The 22,322-nt window shown below is 40.1% G+C and overlaps 1 protein-coding gene across 7 annotated transcripts in view; it reads right to left on the reverse strand.

Annotated features, from left to right (window-relative positions):
- usp19.L (ubiquitin specific peptidase 19 L homeolog) overlaps nt 1–22,322 on the reverse strand; it is a 104,639-nt gene that overhangs the window by 74,173 nt on the left and 8,144 nt on the right. For all 7 annotated transcript variants that reach the window (XM_041590859.1, XM_041590858.1, XM_041590857.1 and 4 more), the window contains 4 exons: nt 20,102–20,230; nt 19,734–19,870; nt 16,923–17,375; nt 11,196–11,544 (listed from right to left, as the gene is read on the reverse strand). In XM_041590859.1, the coding sequence (XP_041446793.1) occupies nt 11,196–11,544; nt 16,923–17,375; nt 19,734–19,870; nt 20,102–20,230 (1,068 nt within the window). The remainder of the gene's footprint in view (nt 1–11,195; nt 11,545–16,922; nt 17,376–19,733; nt 19,871–20,101; nt 20,231–22,322) is intronic.

Below are 22,322 nucleotides of genomic sequence, written 5' to 3' on the forward strand. Positions count from 1 at the left end.
CCGAACACCCTAGGGTGCTTATGCAGGTGATAATCAATAGTAATGCTGTGTGTGCCCAAGCCCAGAACTGCAACACCACAAGCATCAACACTTTTTTTTTTTTTATTTTATTTCTCTAAATACCATTTTTTTTTAAAGATCTGGCTAAGTATCAAACTGCTCAAAAACCCTATTTGCAAGATCAATTTATAAATAATATGCATCATTGTTCAGAGCTTTCAAGTCAAGTGACTGAGGGTTTGGATTTGATTCAACAAAACATTTGGCTGAATCCGAATCCTGCAAAAAAAGTGCTAGAACTGGTCTGAATGCAGAAACAAATCCAGAATACGGTACATGATAAATTATGAATAAATATCTCCTTTCTGGTCGAGGAGGACACCAAAATGTCATGTGAATTAAAAAATATATATATACAGTAGAACCACCATTTTACATTTTTCAGGGGTCCAGGAATAAATGGTGTAAAATCCAGAAAAATGTTAAATCAGGGAAATGTGTTAAAGTAACTTTTTCTTCAAGTACAGAAAGGATATAAGCACAGGAGTCCGTTTTACTTTGAGATACAATATTTAGTGTGTTAATAACAAGGGTTAAACATTGCAGTGTTAATGTTACACTATGGGGGGCAAGACTCTCTGTCACATACACAACCTAAAGCAATAAGTGATTGGTGCAGGACTGTATAAGGGGCAGACTCATTGCAATTGACCATTTACAGGCAGAACCAGGGCAAAATATACATCTGCTTAGTATTTTAATCCTCTTTATTTCACAAATAATAACATTTATAGAGGAAAATAAAGCAGTTTTTGGGACAAAATTTTGATGTAAATCATTACTTAAAATCAGGGAAACGCACCAATTGAAATGCATTATAAAGTGGTGAGACCACAATTAAAAAATGCGGGAAAACTTCAGGGTACTTAAAATCAAGGTTTCACTGTATGTATATTATATATATTAAATATATATGTGTATGTAAACACAAACAATTATAGAACAAAAACAAATATAAGTATAGAGGAAGAAACTAAGAATGATTAAACGAGAGATCAAGAACGATGGTTACTCAGGAAACACAATACAAGGCTGCATTTAGATACACACACACAAAAGTGAGTGTGTGTGTGTGTGTGTGTGATATATACACATATATATATACACACACGTCCATAAATATTTGGACAGACAACTTTTTTTTCTAATATTGGTTCTGTACATTACCACAATGAATTTTAATTGAAACAACACAGATGCAGTTGAACTGCAGACTCTCAGCTTTAATTCAATCGGTTGAACAAAGAGATTGCATAAAAATGTGAGGAACTAAAGCCTTTTTTTTTTTTTTTTTTTTTTTTTAAAACAATCATTTCAGTTCAGGGGCTCAAAAGTAATTGGACCATTGACTATTTCATGGGCAGGTGTGGGCAATTCCTTCGTTATATCATTATCAATGAAGCAGATAAAAGCCCTGGAGTTGATTTGAGGGGGGGGGGGCTTGTATTTGGAAGATGTTGACAACATGCGGTCAAAGGATCTCTCCATGCAGGTGAAACAAGCCATCCTTAAGCTGCAAAAACAGAAAAAACACATCTGAGAAATTGCTACAATATTATGAGTGGCAAAATCTACAGTTTGGTACATCCGGAGAAAGAAAGAAATCACTGGTGAACTCAGCAACGTAAAATGACCTTCCACGGAAGACAACAGTTGATGATCCCAGAATCATTTCCATGGTGAAGAGAAACCCCTTCACAACAAACAAGTGAACAACACTCTCCAGGAGGTAGAGTATCCATATCCAAGTCTACCATAAAGAGAAGACTGCATGAAAGTAAATACAGAGGGTGCACTGCGAAGTACAGGCCACTCATAAGCATCAAGAATAGAAACATCAGATTGGACTTTGTTAAAAAAACATCTTAAAAAGCCAACACAGTTGTGGAAAACCATTCTTTGGGCACATGAAACCAAGATCAACCTCTACCAGAATGATGGCAAGAACAAAGTCTGGAGAAGGTGTGGAAGAGCTCATGATACAAAGCTTCGCCCAGTTGTGTATAAAACATTTGGGGGGCAGTGTGATGGCTTGGGCTGCCAGTGGCACTGGGACACTAGTGTTTATCCATCATGTGACACAGGACAGAAGCACAAGAATGAATTGTGAGCTGTTCAGAGACACCGTCTGCTCAAATCCAGCTAAATGCAGTCACACTGATTGGGAGACGTTTCATAATGACCCAAAACATACAGTCAAAGCAACCCAGGAGTTTATTAAAGCAAAGAAGTGGAATATTCCTGAATGGCCAAGTCAGTCACCTGATCTGAACCCAATTGAGCTGCATTTCACTTGTTGAAGACTAAACTTGGGACAGAAAGGCCACAAACAAACAGCAAGTGAAAGCCGCTGCAGTAAAGGCCTGGCAGAGCATTAAATGGAGGAAACCCAGAATCTGGTGATGTCCATGAGTTCAACACTTCAGCCTGTCATTGCCAGCAAAGGGTTTTCAACCAAGTATTAGAAATGAACATTTTATTTTCAGTTTTTTAATTTGTCTAATTTCTTTTGAGCCCCTGAAATGAAGTGATTTTGTTAAAAAAAAGGCTTTAATTCCTCACATTTCTATGCTTTTTGTTCAACCCACTGAATTAAAGCTGAAAGTCTGCAGTTCAACTGCATCTGAGTTGTTTCATTTAAAATTCATTGTGGTCATGTACAGAACCAAAATTAGAAAAAGGTTGTCTCTGTCCAAATATTTATGGACCTAACTGTACACACACACACGCATATATTTATGTTTATTTAAATAATATTACATTTGTCCAATAGGGTATTCCATCCTCAGTGAAACGGTGATCGGAAATGGTATAAAAGATAGGATGAACTTGATGGACGTGTCTTTATTCAACGTAACTTACTATGTTATAAAGGGAGAAAATAAAGGTATGTGCAGAGAACATTTTAATGACAATTTTCTGATTTTTATATCATTTATATTAAAGGGGTGATATAGAGAGTGATATTCTGAGATAATTTGCAACAGGTTTTCATTTTTCATTATTTGTGGTATTTGAGTTAATTGTTCAGCAGCTCTCCGGTTTGCAGTTTCCACAATCTGGTTGCTACGGCCCAAATTATCCTACAACTCTGCATTGATGTGAATAAGAGACTGGAATATGAATAGGAGAGGCCTGAATAGAAAGACGAGTAATAAACAGTAGCAATAACAACATATTTGTAGCCTTACAGAGGAATATTTTTTTTTTTTTAAATGGTGACCCCCATTTAGAAGATCAATTGAAAGGCTGCTTAGAATTGTCCATTCTATGTGAACCACCCGTTTAAGGCAGGTAATACGGCAGCTCCTTCTTATAGGTATAAACAAACAAAGAGAAAAAAACAAGATAAAAGCTTTCATTGAATAGAAAAGAAAGATATACAGACTAGGACTAAAAGACCAACTGAAAAGTTGCTGAGAACAGGCATTTTAAAACTGAACTTAAAGTTGACCTTTCAAGGGGTTGTTCACCTCCCAAACACTTTTGAGTTCAATTGTTTGGCTGCTGGGGGGGAAAAGGGAGGGGGGTGATATTATAAGATTATTCCCCAGAAATAATAATTTTTTCAACCACTTTCCATTTTTCACAGTTTTTTCCAAAATCTAAGTATAAAGTAGAATGTTCCGGTCTCTGGTGTTTGAGTCTGGCAGCTCAGTAATTCAGGTGCAGACTCTGAACTGTTACAATTTTATACATTTAGTTGATCCATTTCTCAGCAGCATCTCTGGAGTATTAGCAACTATTGTATCAAGTCTAAGGGTAGGGACACACTGGGCGATTTGGGGAGTTTTAGTCGCCTGGCGACTAATCGCCTCGACTTTTCTCCCCGAATGCCTCCCCTCGCTCTGCGCCTGGCTAAAATGAAAAATCGCCTACGCTAATCACACGCGGCGATTCGTTTTCCGAAATCGCCCGAAGTTGCCTCACGAGGAAACTTCGGGCGACTTCGGAAAACGAATCGTCGCGTGTGATTAGCGCAGGCGATTTTTCATTTTAGCCAGGCGCAGAACTCCCCAAATCGCCCAGTGTGTCCCTACCCTAACAGCTGCCTGTAATGAAACCCAGAGATTCTGCTCAGCAGGGACAAAGATAAGAAATGTATCAACTAAATGTATCAATTTAGATCAGTTTACAGGGTCAGCGACCCCTCCTGCCAGAGCTGCCTTAGAAGGTGAGAAACGACACTTTACACTTCAATATTAGAAAAAAAGTGACACATAGAAAATAGAAATTTATTAGAAGAAGTTATTTCTGGTGATCTATCTGAAAACAACTAGTTGTTTGAAGGTAATGAAACCAAGGGATTCTGCTCAGCAGGTACAAAGATGAGAAATTTATCAACTAAATCTATCAATTTAGAACAGTTTACAGGGTCGGTGACCAGTAGCGATCGTTGAGGGGGGCGGGCCCTGGTGCGTGACGCGCAGCCGGGCCCTGCCCCCCTCCGTAAGGCCGCATTTTCAGCGGCGCACGGACTACCGGGGGGCCCTGAGGGGGTGCAGGCCCTCCCCACTCCCAGAGCTGCTTTAGAAGATGAAAAAATAAAATGATACGCTTCAATATTAGAAAAACATAAAAAATAGAAAGTAATTGGAAAATGTCTTTATTTTTGGTGATCAATCTGAAATCAACTAACTGGAAAAAAAAGTGTTGGAAGGTGAACAACCCCTTTAATCGCAAACTATACCCTTGAACATTGCAGGTCTGTATCACACAAAGCAGCCCATATGCCAAACACAGCTTCATATGAATAATTCTTTAAAATGAAAATCACATATTTATAATCTTACGTTGAAACACAAGGGGTGCCAAGGCTCGGATATCACATTACCAGTAACCTTGCTTTTTAGCTGTCCCCTCCCCCTCCCTATAACCCGAAACAACCGCTAACCGGATGGTTAATGCCATTATTACCTTCAGAGGAGGGTTTGGAAGTGCAGTTCATGGAATAATCACACATGGTTTCCGGCATGTAACCACACGGCTTAGGAAGAGAAATAAGATTATACGGGAGAAACTCGTTCCTCCCGACACCCCCTTCCTTTTAACTCATTGGCAGACTTTAAACAAGAGAATGGGAAAGAAACGTGGGAAGGAATAAAAGGAATTAGGAAAGTGCTCGAACAGCCTCCAGGAAAACTATGCGGCTGGTAATCCAATCTAGCAGGACGGCAGCTAGTGGAGGGGGGTTGGGATATAACCTTTTACTGCCAGTCCTGATCCCAGGCTTGAGGTGTTTTATGATCGGTGGCAGAACCGTGACAATTCTGTGCCTCCAATTAAAGAGAAAACGTATCCTATTTATAACCAACTGATAAATAATGAAAAAAAAAAAAAAAAAGGAAGTAGTGCATGGAAACGGAGCTGTGTGTTCATACGTCATAAGTTTAAAGGAGACCTAAACTCTAAAAATGAATATGGCTTAAAAATGCCATATTTTATATAGTGAGCTTATAGCACCAGCCTAAAGTTTGAGCTTGTCAATAGCAGCAATGATCCAGGACTTCAAACTTGTCACAGGGGGTCACCATCTTGGAAAGTGTCTGTGACACTCACATGCTCAGTGGGCTCTGAGCAGCTGTTGAGAAGCTAAGCTTAGGGCTCGTCACTAATTATCCAGCAGAAAATGAGGTTGGTCTGTAATATAAGCTGATGCTACAGGTTTGCTGATTATTAAATTCTGATGCTAATTGCACTGGTTTCTGTGCTGCCATGTAGTAATTATGTGTATTAATTACTAATCAGCCTTATATTGTGACATTTCTATTCTATGTGTACTGTATATTGTGAGTGGGTCCCTAAGCTCAGTAAGTGACAGCAGCACAGAGCATGTGCAGTGAATCAGCAGAAAAGAAGACGGGGAGCTACTGGGGCATCTTTGGAGACACAGATCTTTACTGCTAAAGGGCTATGGTTGCCTTAGGTTGTTACAGAAGCACAAAACATCATGTATATTTCCAGCTACTTCTTTAGTTAAGCTTTAGTTCTCCTTTAAAGGTCATTCACACGTCATAGCTTTAAAGGGGTGGTTCACCTTCAAAACAACTAGTTGGTTTCAGATAGTTCATATAGTGACTTTCTATTTTCTTTGTGTGACCTTTTTTTCTAATATTGAAGCGTCAATTGTCTTTTTTCGCCTTCTAAGGCAGCTTTGGAGGAGGGGTCACCGACCCTGTAAACTATTCAGAATTGATACGTTTAGTTGATACATTTCTTATCTTTGTCCCTACTGAGCAGAATCTCTGGGTTTCATTACAGACAACTGTTAGAATTGATACAAAGTTGCTAATAATCCAGAGAAATGTATCAACTAATTGAAACAGTTTAGAGTCTTCATTAGAATTACTGAACTGCCAGACTCAAACACCAGAGACACGAACATTAAACGTTGAAACTTATATTTGGAAAAAAACAGCAAAAAATAAATAATGGAAAGTTAAATTTAAAAAAAAGAGTCTTTATTTCTGGAGAACAATCTAAACAACTGAATTGAAAAAGTGTTTGGAAAGGTGAACGACCCCTTTAAAGGACATGTAAACAATTTAATCAGTGAACACCTCTTTGAAGACACCTGCCATTCTGGTTGTTAAAAGGTGAAAGAGATACAGAGGCCAGAAATTAAACCTTTTTTTTTTACATCTATCATAACATTGTCTTTGTATGCGATTTATAATTTTGACATAAAAGTATTTGCCTGATGCTTCACATTACCTATCCATTGCACATGTTTCTGTATCAGGAGGCTGCCATATTTGTGCAGCAGGAGTCCGTTAGCATTAGAAACTCTTAACTGACAAGTTGAGAAGGGACAGTCAGGTTGGCAAAACAGTCAGGTTTAGAAATTTCAAATTATAATTACTTACAAAAGTTGAAAACAACTCAAATGAAAAAAGTGTTTGGAAGCTGAACAAGCCTTTTATAGCCACATGCAATGCAAAAGTAGCGTGTAGGCATCAAAACCCAACATGCATTCTCTTATCTGGTAACAAAGTATTAAAAAACCAAACAATTGTACTAGGGATGCACCGAATCCAGGATTCAGCCTTTTTCAGCAGGATTCGGCGAATCCTTGTGTCAAGCCGAACTGAATCCGAATCCTAATTTGCATATGTAAATTAGGGGCAGGTAGGGAAATCACGTGACTTTTCGTCACAAATGAAGATTTTTTTCCACTTTTTCCTTTCCTACCCGTAATTTGCATATGCAAATTAGGGTTCGGATTTGGTTCAGTATTCGACCGAATCTTTCACGAAGGATTCGGGGATTCGGTGCATCCCTAAATTGTAGTGCTTGGCTTGCTGGTTAAACTTAGGGCACAATCATGTCACAGGAATACTATGTTCAAAGAAATTGCATGGCAAAACCAAGGTGAAGCAAATAATTAATACAGCATGCATAGTAACTCACTTCAAGCATTAGTAGAGATGCATTGAATCCAGGATTCGGTTCAGTTTTCAGCAGAATTCAGATTCTGCCAAATCCTCATGCCTCACATGGATCCTTAAAATAATGTGAATTGTTCCCCCCCCATTCTCATTTGCATGTGCAAATTAGGATTCAGATTTGGTTGAATCTTTCACAAGGCCATTCGAGTTCATACTGTTCCATAAGATCACGTCTTTTAACGGGGGCATTTATCACCAGATAACAGGTACAGCTATGGGGGCAAAATCTGCGCATTCACACGCTGGCCTGTTTATGGGGAAGAAGAATTATGGAGCAGATAGTCCCTACTGTGATGACATCGTTAAGTAGTTCCGTTATATTGACAACATCATCATCATCATGATATGAAGTGGCCCTAAGAAGGATCTAATTGGTAAAGCCAATGATAATCCATTTGACATTATATGAAATATCACGTAGAGCACATTGGTATTTTAGATCTAACCTATACAGTGCCTTGCAAAAGTCTCTATGAGCTTGCCACATCTTGCCACTGGCATTTTTGCCCATTTCTCAAGGCAAAACTGCTCCAGCTCCTCCATGTTGGATGGGTTATGCTTGTGAAGAGCAATCTTCAAGTCTGACCACATCTAAATGTTTCCCCTTAAACCACTCTAATGTTGCTTTAGCTCATTGTCCTGCTGGAAGGTGAACCTCTGTCCCAGTCTCAAATCACAGGCAGACTGACACAGGTTTTGCTCAAGAATATCCCTGTATTTTGCACCAGTTTCAACTCGGACCAGTTTCCCAGTCCATACTGCTGAAAAACATCCCCAGCACAGCATGATGCTGCCACCATGTTTCACTATGATGATGATGTTCTTAGGATGATGGCATGTGTTGGGTTTGCGACAGACATAGCATTTTCCTTGGTGGCTAGTTACATCTGACCAGAGCACCTTCCTCCATTCATTTGGGGAGTCGCCCACATGCCTTTTGGCAAACTCAAAATGTGCCTTCTTATTTAATGGCTTTTTTCTGGCCACTCTTCCATAAAGCCCAGCTCTATGGAGTGTACGGCTTATTGTGGTCCTAGGGACAGACACTCCAGTCTCTGCTGTGGAACTCTGCAACTCCTTCAGGGTTACCTTTGGTCTCTGTGCTGCCTCTCTGATTAATGCCCTCCTTGCACGGTCTGTGAGTTTTGGTGGGCGGCCCTCACTTGGCAGGTTTGTTGGGGTACCATGTCAGAAAAGGTGTGTTTATACTGACAGATCATGTGACACTTAGACTGCACACAAGTGAACTTCATTTCACTAATTATGTGACTTTTGAAGGTTATTGGTTGCACCACGATTTTTTTAGGGGCTTCGTGGCAAAGGGGGTGAATACATATGCACATGCCAATTTTCCGTTTTTTATTTTTTTAAATTCTTTTTTTATATATATTTTTCTTATTTCACTTCACCAACTTCGACTATTTTGTGCAGATTCATCACATAAAATAAGATTAAAGGAGAAGGAAAGCTACGGAGGCCTTTTATTGCCAATAGATCAGCTGCAATAGTGCAAGCTAGAATGCTATATTTATTCTGTAGAATGTTTTACCATACCTGAGTAAAAAGCTCTAGAAACTCTCTGTTTGTTTAGAATAGGAGCTGCAGTATTAACATGGTGTGACATCACTTCCTGCCTGAGTCTCTCCCTGCTCTGGGCTCAGATTACAGTAGAGAAGGGAGGGGTGGGGGGAGAGGAGCAAACTGAGCATGCTCTTGCCCAGGGCAATGAGGTTTAAGCTGAAGGCAGGAAGTCTGATACAGAAGCCCATGTGTACACAATAGAAGGAAAGAAATGCAGTATTTCTTTTGACAGGGGACTCAGAGCAACATTACTTTGGGGGTTTACTGGTATATTTAGATGGACCTTTCTGATAAGGCTTTCTTAGTTTTAACCTTTCCTTCTCCTTTAAGAAACATTTAAATTACCGTATATACTCAAGTATAAGCGGAGTTTTTCAGCCCCCAAATTATGCTGAAAAACTCTACCTCGGCTTATACTCGGGTCAAGCGCAAAATCGGTCGCCGGCGTCCAAGAATAGTCTCCGGCGTCTAAGAATAGTCTCCAAGAATATTCGCCAGCGTCCAAGAATAGTCGCCGGCGTCCAAGAATAGTCTACAAGAATATTCACCGGCGTCCAAGAATGGTCGCCGGCATCCAAAAACAAGACGCTGGCCCCTCCAATGGGAGCAGAAACCCTCAATTTTTTGATTGAAACTTACCAGAAGCTGCTACATTTCTCACCCTAGGCTTATACTCGAGTCAATAAGCTTTCCCAGTTTTTGGAGGTAAAATTAGGTACCTCGGCTTATACTCGAGTATATATGGTACAGGTTGGAATGTAACGAAATAGGTAAAAAGCCAAGGGGGTGATACTTTTGCAAGGCAGTGTAGACAAGAAATAGCCGGCAATACCTATCTTAAGGAGAGATTAATCTCATTCCTTGTTGATACATTGAAGTCTTATTCCTTATGCTCAGCTAGTGAGAATGTACCCTAATTGCACAGATGAGAACATTTTTCTATCAGCAGACTCAAGAAGAAATAAAATGAACATTTTTCATTTTTTCAATTTGTCCAATTAGTTTTGAACCCCTGAAATGAAGTGATTGTGTTAAAAAAGGCTTTAGTTCCTCACATTTTTATGCAATCTTTTTGTTCAACCCACTGAATTAAATCTGAAAGTCTGCAGTTCAACAACATCTGTGTTGTTTCATTTAAAATTCATTGAGAACCAAAATTAGATAAAGGTTGTCTCTGTCCAAAGATTTATGGGCCTAACTGTATGCACAAATGAGAATAGTAAAAAGGTTAAGATTTGGAATAAAGATAAAGATCAGGAGTTTGAGATGAGGAAAGTAATAACCAGTGCCACAAATATGTGTATGTTGTACAGTGTCAGTGTGGTACACGTTAAGTTAGCCACACTATTAGGTAACTACGAGCAAGATTAGAACATTTGAGATGTATTATTAACAAGGGGGGGGGGTAGTCAATTTTTTTTAAACATTTTGAAGTTGTACATAGAAAGACTATTCAGGAAATCAATATTGATAGAAAAAGTGGATGTATTTCTGACCACCAAACAAATGGGAGCAAACATATTTTTTTACATTTTATTTTGAAATCTGACATGGGGCTAGACAGATGCCCCCAGTCATGTGACTTGTGCTCTGATAAACTTCAGCCACTCTTGACTGCAGTACTGCAAGTTGTAGTAATATCACCCCCTCCCTCGCTCCCTCCCAGAAGACTAACCAGATAGCAACTCCCTAACAAAAGATAACAGCTGCGTGGTAGATCTAAGAACAACACTCAATAGTAAAATCCCGGTCCAACTGAGACATATTCAGTTACATTGAGTAGCAGAAACAACAGCCTGCCAGAAAGCAGTTCCATCCTAAAGTACTGGCTCTTTCTGAAAGCACATGACCAGGCAAAATGACCTGAGATGGTGCCTATAGACCAATATTACAACTAAAAAAAAATACACTTGCTGGTTCAGGAATGACATTTTAAATGTAGAGTGAATTATTTGCAATGTTAGTGTAATTTAGAAATAACAACTACATCATAAAAATCATGACAGAATCCCTTTAAGCTCACCTATAAAGTGTATAATGAATGACACTGAAACAACCCTTAGAAAGTAGGTGATTCCAATAAATTGCTTCCAGTAGAAAAATTACCTTCTGGTGTATCTTCTAGACAATCCTCATTAAGGGAATCCACTTTTTCGGCAAGGCCAGGCAACTCAGTAGCGTCTGATGATGTGCTATCCGAGAGAGGCTTGACTACAGCTTCCTTTACTTCCATGTTCAGATTCATTTTCGACAGCTCCTGCTGACAGTCCAGGGCTTGCTCTAACGTGGACTCAAGCGATTCTTTGCATGAAGCCACAGCAACTGAATTCAGGTCAACGGGTGCATTCTGCTTCTCCATCGTGTGTAAACATACCGGCTGCACAGTTGCTTCTGCCTGTTGGAGCAGTACCTGTTGATCCAGGACAGGCATTTTCTCCTTCCCTAAACCGATATTCTAAAAAACAGGGGAAAAAAACCCAGATATTTTTTTCACGCTAGAATGTATTTCTAGGCATAGTTAAAATAGCATATATGTATTCACTGCATAAACCATCCTAGTTGGTAATCATGCCCTTAGACAGTGCCTGTCCTTGTTCAAAATAAGTGGTGGGCGTGTCCTAACGGTCCCTGGCAAAGACATAGTAAGAGGGGGAAAGCCAATCACAGCCCTGCATTCACAGATGCAAACACAGGCTTCAGTTCTCTATCAGGTTCTGCTAGCTGCTGATGGTTCTTATCCTACAGTGCAGTGTGCTGCCAGCTCCCCTGCACAGCCTGGGAAAGGAGGCAGCAGGAAGTGGAACAGATGGGCGGGACTAGTAGGGTTTCTGCATAAATTTTCAATAAATCAGAAAGAACACTTTTGAAAGAACTGTCCTTCTATATTTAAGAGTATAATGCATGGTCATAAAAAGATTGCAAAAGCGCTCAGAAAAGAGCCGTTTTATATTTAAGGGGAAACATACCCACCTTTTTGCAAGAGCTCATTCAATTCATACATTTTTTTCCCCATCAATCTCAAAGGAAACCATGACGTCTGCCTCTGCTCGCATTTCCCCACCCTGCCATTAGGCTCCATTATCCAACCTTTCCCTCACCTTGTTCTACTGTGAAGTGATGGATTCTGGGACTTCCGCATTCTATAGTGGGTGGTGCACGGATTCTCTGGAAAGCAGAATTCAAGTCCCAGAATCCTTTACAGCATAACAAAACAAAGCGAAGGAGGGGTTGCAGAACTCTCTGAGCTATGGGTGGGGTGGGAAATAGTCCTGGCGGAGCAGAGGTAAACTATCATTTCCTTTTAATCTGTGGAATCAGGAGGTTTGAAGTTCAGTAATTATGCACCTTTGATTTATAAGCACAGCTGAATGAGCTCATGTGAAGAAAACTATATTTCCCCTTATATTTATAGAGGAGGGTAAGTTTTCCCTTAAAAAAATGTTTATTTGTTTCTCCTTAGCTTTAAAGTCATATTTTGCATCGAGATCAGTCGAACACAAAGCATCATTCCAATTCCAAATCCTGGTTTTGTCTGAATCCTAAACCAAACCAAATATGGAGCATCACTTGTGAATAAACAGAAATGGGTGGATAAGTAAAGCTTGCGAATAAACAAAGCTGGTATGTCTCACAGGACAGTTAGAGAAGCCTATTTATGTATGTGACACTGTCCTTTTCATTTGATGCAGGGTTAGGAGACCTATAAAAGAGCAGAGGAGACAGCAGAGAAGCAGCTACGTTTTACATAAGCACTTTGTAATCAGACTCTGCACTGCTGTACAAAGCCGTATAATTATAGAAAGCAGTAGTCATCCCAGCCTGTGATTACTCACAAAACAACTCTGCCTCCTCTTTGTAAGTCTCTGTATCCATGGGGGGTTTCTACATGCAGTTATCATACAGTTCCGTTTTATGTAGGGATGCACAGGATCCAGGATTCTGAGCCTTTTCAGCAGGAATTGGCTAAATCCATGTGCCTGGCCAAACTGAATCCAACCATAAATATCAAGTGCTTTTCGGTCACAGGTTTAGGGCAATGACACACGGTGCTACTTGTTGCCTGCGACAACTCCAGCATTTTGTAGCAGCGACAAATCATGGCCAACAAGTAGCACTTAACTCTTGTTTTGATATAACATAGTAACATAGCAAGTTAGGTTAAAAAAAAGACACATCCATCAAGTTCAACCTTTTGACTTTTTTTAACCTGCCTAACTGCCAGTTGATCCAGAGGAAGGCAAAGAATCCCATCTGAAGCCTCTCCAATTTGCCTCAGAGGGGGAAAAAATTCCTTCCCAACTACAACATGACAATCGGACTAGTCCTTGGATCAACTTGTACTATGAGCTATCTCCCATACCCCTGTATTCCCTCTCTTGCTAAACACCATCCAACCCCTTCTTAAATCTATCTAATGTATCAGCCTGTACCACTGATTAAGGGAGACAATTCCACAACTTCACAGCTCTCACTGTAACAAACCCCTTCCCAATATTTAGGCGGAACCACTTTCCTTCAGTTGGAAAGACCTACTGGTAAATAAAGCATTAGAGAGATTATTATATGATCCCCTTATATATTTATACATAGTTATCATATCACCCCTTAAGCGCCTCTTCTCCAGCGTGAACATCCCCAATTTGGCCAGTCTTTCCTCATAGCTAAGATTTTCCTTTTACCAGCTTAGTTGCACTTCTCTGTACCCTCTCTAATACAATAAATGTCCTAATGTGAGGTAGAACACACAACTCGGGATGCAAGGAATCCTTATTTTTGGGATTTGGCCGAATCCCAAATCTTTAACGCAGGATTTGGCCAAATCCTAATTTGTATATGCAAATTAGCTTTTGAAATTTTGAGATATAAACCTTCAGGGGGGAAATTTGTTTGCATTTCACTTAAAGCAGAAAAATCCTTTACCCAAAAAGCCCTACCCCCCACCAGTAGCGATCCTAGAGGGGGGCGGGCCCTGGTGCGTGACGCGCAGGCGGGGCATGGTGCGTGACGCGCAGCCGGGCCCCGCCCCCCTCCGTACGGCCGCATTTGTCAGAAGCGCACGGACTGCTGGGGGGACCTGAGGGCCCTGGCCCGCTTGCACCCCCTGCTCCCCCGGAAGTTCCGCCACTGCCCCCACCCCACATAGACTCTGCCACCCTCCTCCCCCCCAGCTTAGCTGCCCTCCGGGGAAATGCCCCTAACTTTTTACTTACCCCTCGGTGCATAGTCACAGCATCGGGGGTTCACTGCAGCCATCTTCTGGGTCTTCATGTCTTCTTCCGTCCATTTTGGCGCATGTGCAGCATACCGGGATATTGCGCCGATTCCCCGGTCTCAGTGTTAAGATTACTGAAGATCCGGAAGATGGGGTAAGTAAAGCGTTAGGGGCATTTCCCGGGGGGGGTCATCTAGGCTGGAGGGAGGATGGTCTACGTAGGGCGGGGGTAGGGTTTTTTTTGTAAAGGGTTTGTTTCTCCTTTAAGTGCAATCAAATTTCCCACGTGCAGGTTTATATCTCCATTTCAAATGCTACTTTGCATATACACATTCGGATTTGGCTTAGATTTGGCCAAATCCTGCGTTAAAGATTTGGGATTCACCCAAATCCCAAAAAATAAGGATTCCTTAAAGGAGAAGGAAACCCCCTGGGCGCAAAACCACATTTTTTGAACAACTCGACTGTAATTTGGATAACTCCCTAGTCGAATTTGCCAGTTTTGGCCATAAAAAAAACGTGAAAATTCAAATTGTGAATTCGAATTTTCAATTGGACCCTTGATAAATCTGCCCCTAAGGGTGGCCACATGGGACATAACTGTTGAGTGAGTTTGAAATAGATCCTTAGCATTCATCAGATATTTGTAGTTGTAGAGGATCAATACACGGGCATATAAGCTGCCGACTAAGTCTAAAGGGGCTGAATTGGCATCTCAAATTTGTCAGTGTATGTAGAGTTTAATTTAAATCTTGTCCATCAATGAATGCTGTAGAAACAGATATGCTGGATCTGTAGGAGCCATACAATGATCCCACGCCAACTTTGTGAATGTATCATAGAGAAGCTGTAGGTAGTTGCTAGAGGCTGGACACGCAAATAAACACCTTATTGCACATCATTTCTAGATTTCCAGATATAAAAATTAGATTCTGGGAAACAAGTGCCTCGTTTGACTATACACAACAAGCGTTTTACCATGAACATTCATTTACTCAAACGTTTGCATAATAAAACAGTTCTTTTTATCTGTTGTAAAAGAAAGGGCAAGCAATTTCACCAGCACGCTGCAGATGTTCAGCAACAGAACTGACTAATACAAGGAGTGGGAGCTGAAGAAATTAAGTATGTGTCACAGCTCAATATACAATCGCTCCACAGACACATCTGCTAATTGATGTCCTTTACAAAAAGCTTTTCAAGGATGTGCCTATTAATGGTTAGGGGCAGATTTATCAACGGTCGAAGTGAAAATTCTAATTGAGGTAATTTATGTGTATTTCGACTAGGGAATAATCCAAATTCGATTTCAATTTGAAAAAAATGTGAAAATTCGAATTTCTAAATTTATTATGTACTGCCTCGTTAAATAATCAACCATTCGCCATCTAAAACCTGCAATTGCTGTTTTAGCCTATGGGGGACCTCCTAGAACCTATTTGGAGTCAATTGGTGGACTTTTTTTATTTATTTTTTTTAAACTTTGATTCGAATTTGATTGAATACGCTATTACTTCGATTTGTATGATTCAAATACGATTGAAAACTGACCTATTTCGGCCAAAAAAAAAAAAAAAAACTTTTTGAATTCAAATTTCGAAGTTTTCAAATTCGAAATTAGACCCTTGATAAATCACCTTAGTGTCACCTTAATATTTGCCGGTCACCGAGGATAAAGGTGGCCATACACGGCCGATAAAAGCTGCCGACAGACCAAGTTGCCAGCTTATTGGCCTGTGTATGGAGCCCTCCGACGGGCTTCGATATCTGGGCGAAAGTCGGCCGGATGTTGATTGGACAAGACTAGAAATCCCATCTGACTGCAGACCGCATCTGTTCGTTGATGCGCCCGTGATTCGACCGCCCATTTACCCTTTCAATATGATCCAATCGTTGGACCCTAGGGCCCACTATCGGATTTGCCCGATATTGCCCACCTCAAGTTGGTCATATCGGGGAGAGATCTCTCTAAATATATGGCCACCTTTAGCTCACGTTCCCTGCATACTATTTGTTTGTACACACTTCGCACAAATTGACTTCATGCATGAAGCCATATTAATGCAGAGGAATCTATACTTAATGGCACAAAATATTACAATGACGCAATTACACTGCCAGAATAAGGCAGTTCATTAAGAAGGCCCGATACGTTTAGCCCTAAAAACTGATGATGTTAAAGATCTCCATGGCTCACTGAAAGCACATCTTAAAGGGGAGGTTCAACTTCAAATTAACTTTTAGTATGTTATAGAATGGCCAATTCTAAGCAACTTTTCAACTGGTCTTCATTATTTATTTTTTATTGTTTTTGAATGATTTGACTTCTTTTTCTGAAGCTTTCCAGCTTTCAAATGGGGGTCACTGACCCCATCTAAAAGCAAATGCTCGGTAAGGCTACAAATGTATTTAGTTAGTTACTTTTTATCACTCGTCTTTCTATTCAGGCCTCTCTTATTCATATTCCAGTCTCTTAGACAAATCAATGCATGGTTACTAGGGTAATTTGGCCCCTAATTTGCATATGCAAATTAGGATTCTGATTCGGTTCGATATTCGGCGAATCTTTCGTGAAGGATTCGGGGGTTTGGCCAATCCAAAATCTCAAAGCAGTATCTCACCTGGTCCCTTTGTGCATTCTGCAGCTCCACGTGGCTGTCTCCAGACTTCTGTGCTGCCAAAGTTGAATTCCGAACATTCCGCCTATTTAGTCCTCTACCACCCGCAAAACTGGAAAGGTCTTCAGAGCTTTCGACTTTGTGACTCTGTGGACTGGAATCCCTTCCTGAGACGGGAGAGGCAGATTTATTGAAGCCTCTTTTCATCTGGACTCCCCTGTGCACTGCAGTAGATACAGATTTCCTTGTAAGGCTGCTCTTCACTCCGCCGCTGGCCTCTGTTGTTTCTTGTCCTCGTTTCACACTCCTGAGGTCGGCTTTACCCTTTCGTATGTCTGTGCTCTCCGATGATTGGGATTTGTCAGGTAGTGATAACTTTAAAGCCACTTTAGGTTTTCCATCTTCCGCATGGGCTCCGGCTTTTACTTGCTCTCTCAGCGACTCTTTCTTCTTCTTCTGCGTAAACAAAGCCGAAGTGTAAATAAACAAGAAGAGAACGGTTGTTAAACAAGGGATTTTCCTGGCGAATTGACTCTTGGACACTGTAAGGCTAAGGGCACACGGGCAGATTCGGGAGGGTCGCCCCAATGACAATTCGCCTCTTCTTTGGGCGACAATCTCCCCTAACTGCCTCCCCCTACATTTCTGCCGGCTATAATGAAAAACCGCCAGCGGTATGGCACCCGGAAGGCTTCGTTTTCCGAAGTCACCCAAAGTTGCCTCACGAGGAAACTTCGGGCGACTTCGGAAAACGAAGTGCCTCGAGTGCAATCCCGCTGGCGATTTTTCATTATAGCCCGCGGGAAGGTAGGGGAAAAGCAGTTTGAGGAGATTGTCCCCCCTGAAGAAGAGATTTGTCACCGGGGCGACTAATCTCCCCAAATCTGCCCGTGTGCCCTTACCCTAAAGATTCAGGCTGTATGAAGCATAAAGGAAGACCGACAGCTACCTGAATACTAATTTATGAATTAAAGGATAAGTGAATGTAAAATTGATGAGGGTGCTATTCTAAGAACTTTTGCAATGTACATTCATTTATTTTATTTTCATTCCAGGATATTAAAGGGCACCAATCATGACCAAAATCATTTACTAAGTAAATACACTATGTGAAAGTTCAAGTAATCCAATTTTTAAAACAATTAGAATTGTTTGTATAATGTAAATGATCAGCTCACTATTCCTTCTGCAAGATCTCCCCTATCTCCCCTGCAGTTCTAACTGAGGCAGCCATCTTGGATTTCACTGGCTCCTCCTACCTATATCTTCCCAGCCAACTGTAGCTCTGAAATCTCGCACATGCTCAGTTGAAATTCTTTGTTGCTTATCAACCCTTCTAAGCTATTTTCAAATCAGCCAAACCTGTGTGTTAGCTGCTGTTCAGTAGTGCTGCCACCTGCTGGAAGTTACTGTGTGCCCTTCATTTGCATAATGACTTTACCAGCAGGGGACAAGATAGGGAAATCTCCTGATACTTCTAGTGGAGGAGTTTACTTAAACAAGGCATTCTGGGTAGAATACTCAAAGCAGTGTTACAATCTGAGCATGTTCCTGAAATTTGCATATTAGTGTCTCTGTTATAGTCACAGTATGGCCTCCCTCAGTGAAAGAACCCATTTGACAAAGTAAGGGATTTTTTTTTTAAAACCTGCAGTTTTTTCAAAAAACTATATATGTAGTTTGATTAAACGTGTTTAGCTTGTACTGGTCAGATTGTTAATATGTGTTTGATTTTGGCTGTGATAGGTGCCCTTTAAGGGATAAATGTACTGTTAATATGAATTTTGTTACAACAGTACCACCTGCTGGTCATTTGCCAACCATTTTGACTAGCAAGTAGTCATGGAAGTTGTCAGGAGAAAGAAAGAGGCCTGGTCTGATGTTCTTCTGGTTAGGAAAGATTTGAGAAATGTTTCTAATGTTTTTTCCTAACCAGAAGAACATCAGACCAGGCCTCTTTCTTTCTCCTGACAACTTCCATGACTACTTGGTGGTCAGAATGGTCAGAAAATGACCAGCAGGTGGCGCTGTTGTAACTAAATTTATTCATATTAACAGTACATTTATCCCTTAATATCCTGGAATTAAAAAGAAATAAATAATGAATGTAAATTACAAAAGTGCTTAGAATAGCACCATCATCAATTTTACATTCACTTATTATAAAGGTCTACTTATCCTTTAACGTGTATTTTTGATGAAGGGAGGGTGTGCCCCCCCGAAACGTTGAATGTTTGGTGGCAAATAAAAGGGGATACTCCCCGACTGCAACAATCTGTGTGTGCGGATCCGTTTTCTTCAAAAATACACGTTGTTTGGGTGGCCCGGCCGGGTCAACGGAAGGACGCACCACTACTGCAGGATTGGTGAATTGGAGGTGTGCGGTAGGAATCTAAAATCACTACTTATCCTTTAACCAAATTCACAGGACCCAATTTAACTTTCTGTGGAAAACGGCTCTATTTTCAGAGCTAAAGCAGCCTAAAAAAAACCCAGTCCTATTCTTCAGAGAAGAGAAAAGAATGACATTGATTCTCACTTCAGTTTCAGGTCTGGATTTTCAGCATGCTATAGCAATTCCAGCAAAACAATGTGCCAGCCCCAGACATCACATCCTGGAGATCGCCCCAACTACATTTTTATAGATATTTGCAGTATAGCTTTAAGAACAATTTCAAGCCGGAAAAACGGTGATAATGCAAGAGTACCCTCTTCTGGCCACCTGCAAAATCACAACCAGAATATCATTTCTTTTGTAAATGAAAAGTTCATGATCAAAACATTATTTTGAGAGAATATACCCTGGAGCCATACCTGAAGTGTTGGCCATTTGTTAAATGGAATTTTCTTCTGCAGAATGATTTGCAAGATATTCCCTTTTTCTTTATACTGCAGTTTACTGCAAGAACCTTCAATTTCCTCATGAAATTGGCATTTCCATTGTTGGCCTTCTGCAAAAAAATATATATCGGTTTTAGTCCCCAGTCGCACAGTAAAGGTGACAATACAATATTCTGATTTGCCCAAGATATTGCAATTACACAAACACTTTGCGGATAGTGCCCAAACTGGCATCGACCCCAGTAGAATCTCTACTCAGGGCCACCATACTGCCTAGCAGAAACTAGAAATCAATGGAAGAGTCCATTAGAAGAGGATTCCTGTGGCTGTTTAGTGCTTACCTGGAAAGCTGATAACACAGTCTGTATCTGTGAATTCAGCATTCAGTTGATCCACACTGAAAGCTCTCGGTCCAGCATTTAATTTCACAATGACTTCTTCAGAATTTTGTTTCCAGTCAATTACAATGTCTGTTAAAAAAAAAAAAAAAAAAAATTTAAAATGTGGATTATATATATTTTTAAATACACTGTATGTAAAAACAACCTAAAATTAATTTGTTAATAACAACATAAGAGGAGAAGAACAAACATTCATTTTATTTTGTGCGTTGGAAATGTATAGACAAATTAAGCCTAGACTAGACACTAAGGGGCAGATTTACGAAGGGTCTAAACTGTCAAATTCGACTAGGGAGTTATTGAAATTCGATTCAAGTTTCTTAAACAATTCTAATTTGATTTTTGAGATTCATCATACACTAGCCCTTTAAGAATTCAAATTCAACTATTCACCACCTTAAAACTTAAAAATTGCTGTTTAAAGGACCAGTAACATCTATTTCTTTAAAAAAAAAAAATTAGTTAGTATAGAACGAAAAAAAAAACCACAAAGACAAATGAAACTTTTAAATTGCCAAGTCTTTATTAAGAAAAAAAAAATATCGAACCTCCGCTTGCGCTCCTCTTCAGAAAAGGCGATCCGGGGATCCATCGTGCAGCACTCTATTTCCCTCCCTGCTTTCCTTATAGGAGATAGCCAGGGAGGAGAAATCGAGCGCCACATGATGGATGTCGTGTCACCTTTTCTGAAGAGGAGCGCAAGTGGAGTTTCGGTAAGTTATTTCTTAATAAAGACTTGACAATTTAAAAGTTTAATTTGTCTTTGTGTTTTTTTTTTCGTTCTATACTAACGAATTTCTTTTTTTAAAAAAATGATGTTACTGGTCCTTTAAGTCAATGGGAGCGTTCCAGGGATCAATTTCGCGTTGTTTGCAGCCTAGCTGACATTCGAGTTTTTAACTCATGGGAGTTTAGGGGAGTTTTTAAAGACTCAAATGAATTTCGAAAATTGACAATTCGATTGATAAATGTGCCTCTAAGTGAAAGCAAATAAGGAAGTGGTACCTAGAGTCAAAGGTGTATAACATAAGGTTCAAGCAAATATACTACGCCCTTCAACGACAACAAGAAATAACACTACAGACATATCATTGCTTTCACATACATGTCAATGTAAGACTCCATATGTACACTGGCTATTTTGATCTTATTATTGTGGCAGCCTGCTGAAATTAGGGCTTACTCGTAGTAAATTGTAGTACAGTAAGGTTTCAACTTGACTAATCTGCAATGCAGCTTGTGCAGAGTCTGACCATGCATTAGGGCTCGATTATGGGTGCAGAATACACATAGAAGTACAATGGAGGTCAGTGCATGAGTGATTACTTTAAGACTGGACCATTACGTTTTAGTAAGTTTGGTGATGTTTTTCTCCAATGTTTTGCACATCATGATAAATAGGCCCCCTACTGTAGTTGGCCAGAGTTAGGGTAAACATATGACAATAAATATATGTGCCCAAAAAAAAAAAAAAACATATGGGGAAATTCAGGGCAGCCATATGTATCACAGGCTACTGAACATCAGGCAACTTAAAGGAACAGTTCAGTGTGAAAATAAAAACTAGATAAATAGACAGGCTTTGCAAATGAAAAATATTTCTAATATAGTTAGCCAAACATGTAATGTATAAAGGCTGGAGTGACTGGATGTCTAACATAATAGCCAGAATACAACTTCCTGCTTTTCAGCTCTCTAACTCTGAGTTAGTCAGTGACTTAAAGGGGGGGCCACATGGGACATAACTGTTCAGTGAGTTTGTAATCGATCCTCAGCATTCAGCTCAGAATCAAAAGCAACAGATATGACCCATGTGGCCCACTCTCAAGCCACTGATTGGTTACTGCCTGGTAACCAATCAGTGGAAGCCAAGAGAGCTGAAAAGCAGGAAGTAGTGTTCTGGCTATTATGTTACACATCCAGTCACTCCAGCCTTTATACATTACATTTTTGCCTAACTAACTATATTAGAAACATTTTTTATTTTGCAAAGCCTATTTCCCAAGTTTTAATTTTTACACTGAACAATTCCTTTTTCACTGCCAGCCAATTTGGCCAAGTTGGTACTTTTATTGCCAGCCCATTTTTGAACATTTTGTGCTTTCAATTTAGGGGAGTTTCCTGGGGGGGGGGTGTCTTTTAGTTTACAAGATATTGTTTT

This window comes from Xenopus laevis, chromosome 4L (assembly GCF_017654675.1).
Source record: "Xenopus laevis strain J_2021 chromosome 4L, Xenopus_laevis_v10.1, whole genome shotgun sequence".
Taxonomy (NCBI): domain Eukaryota; kingdom Metazoa; phylum Chordata; class Amphibia; order Anura; family Pipidae; genus Xenopus; species Xenopus laevis.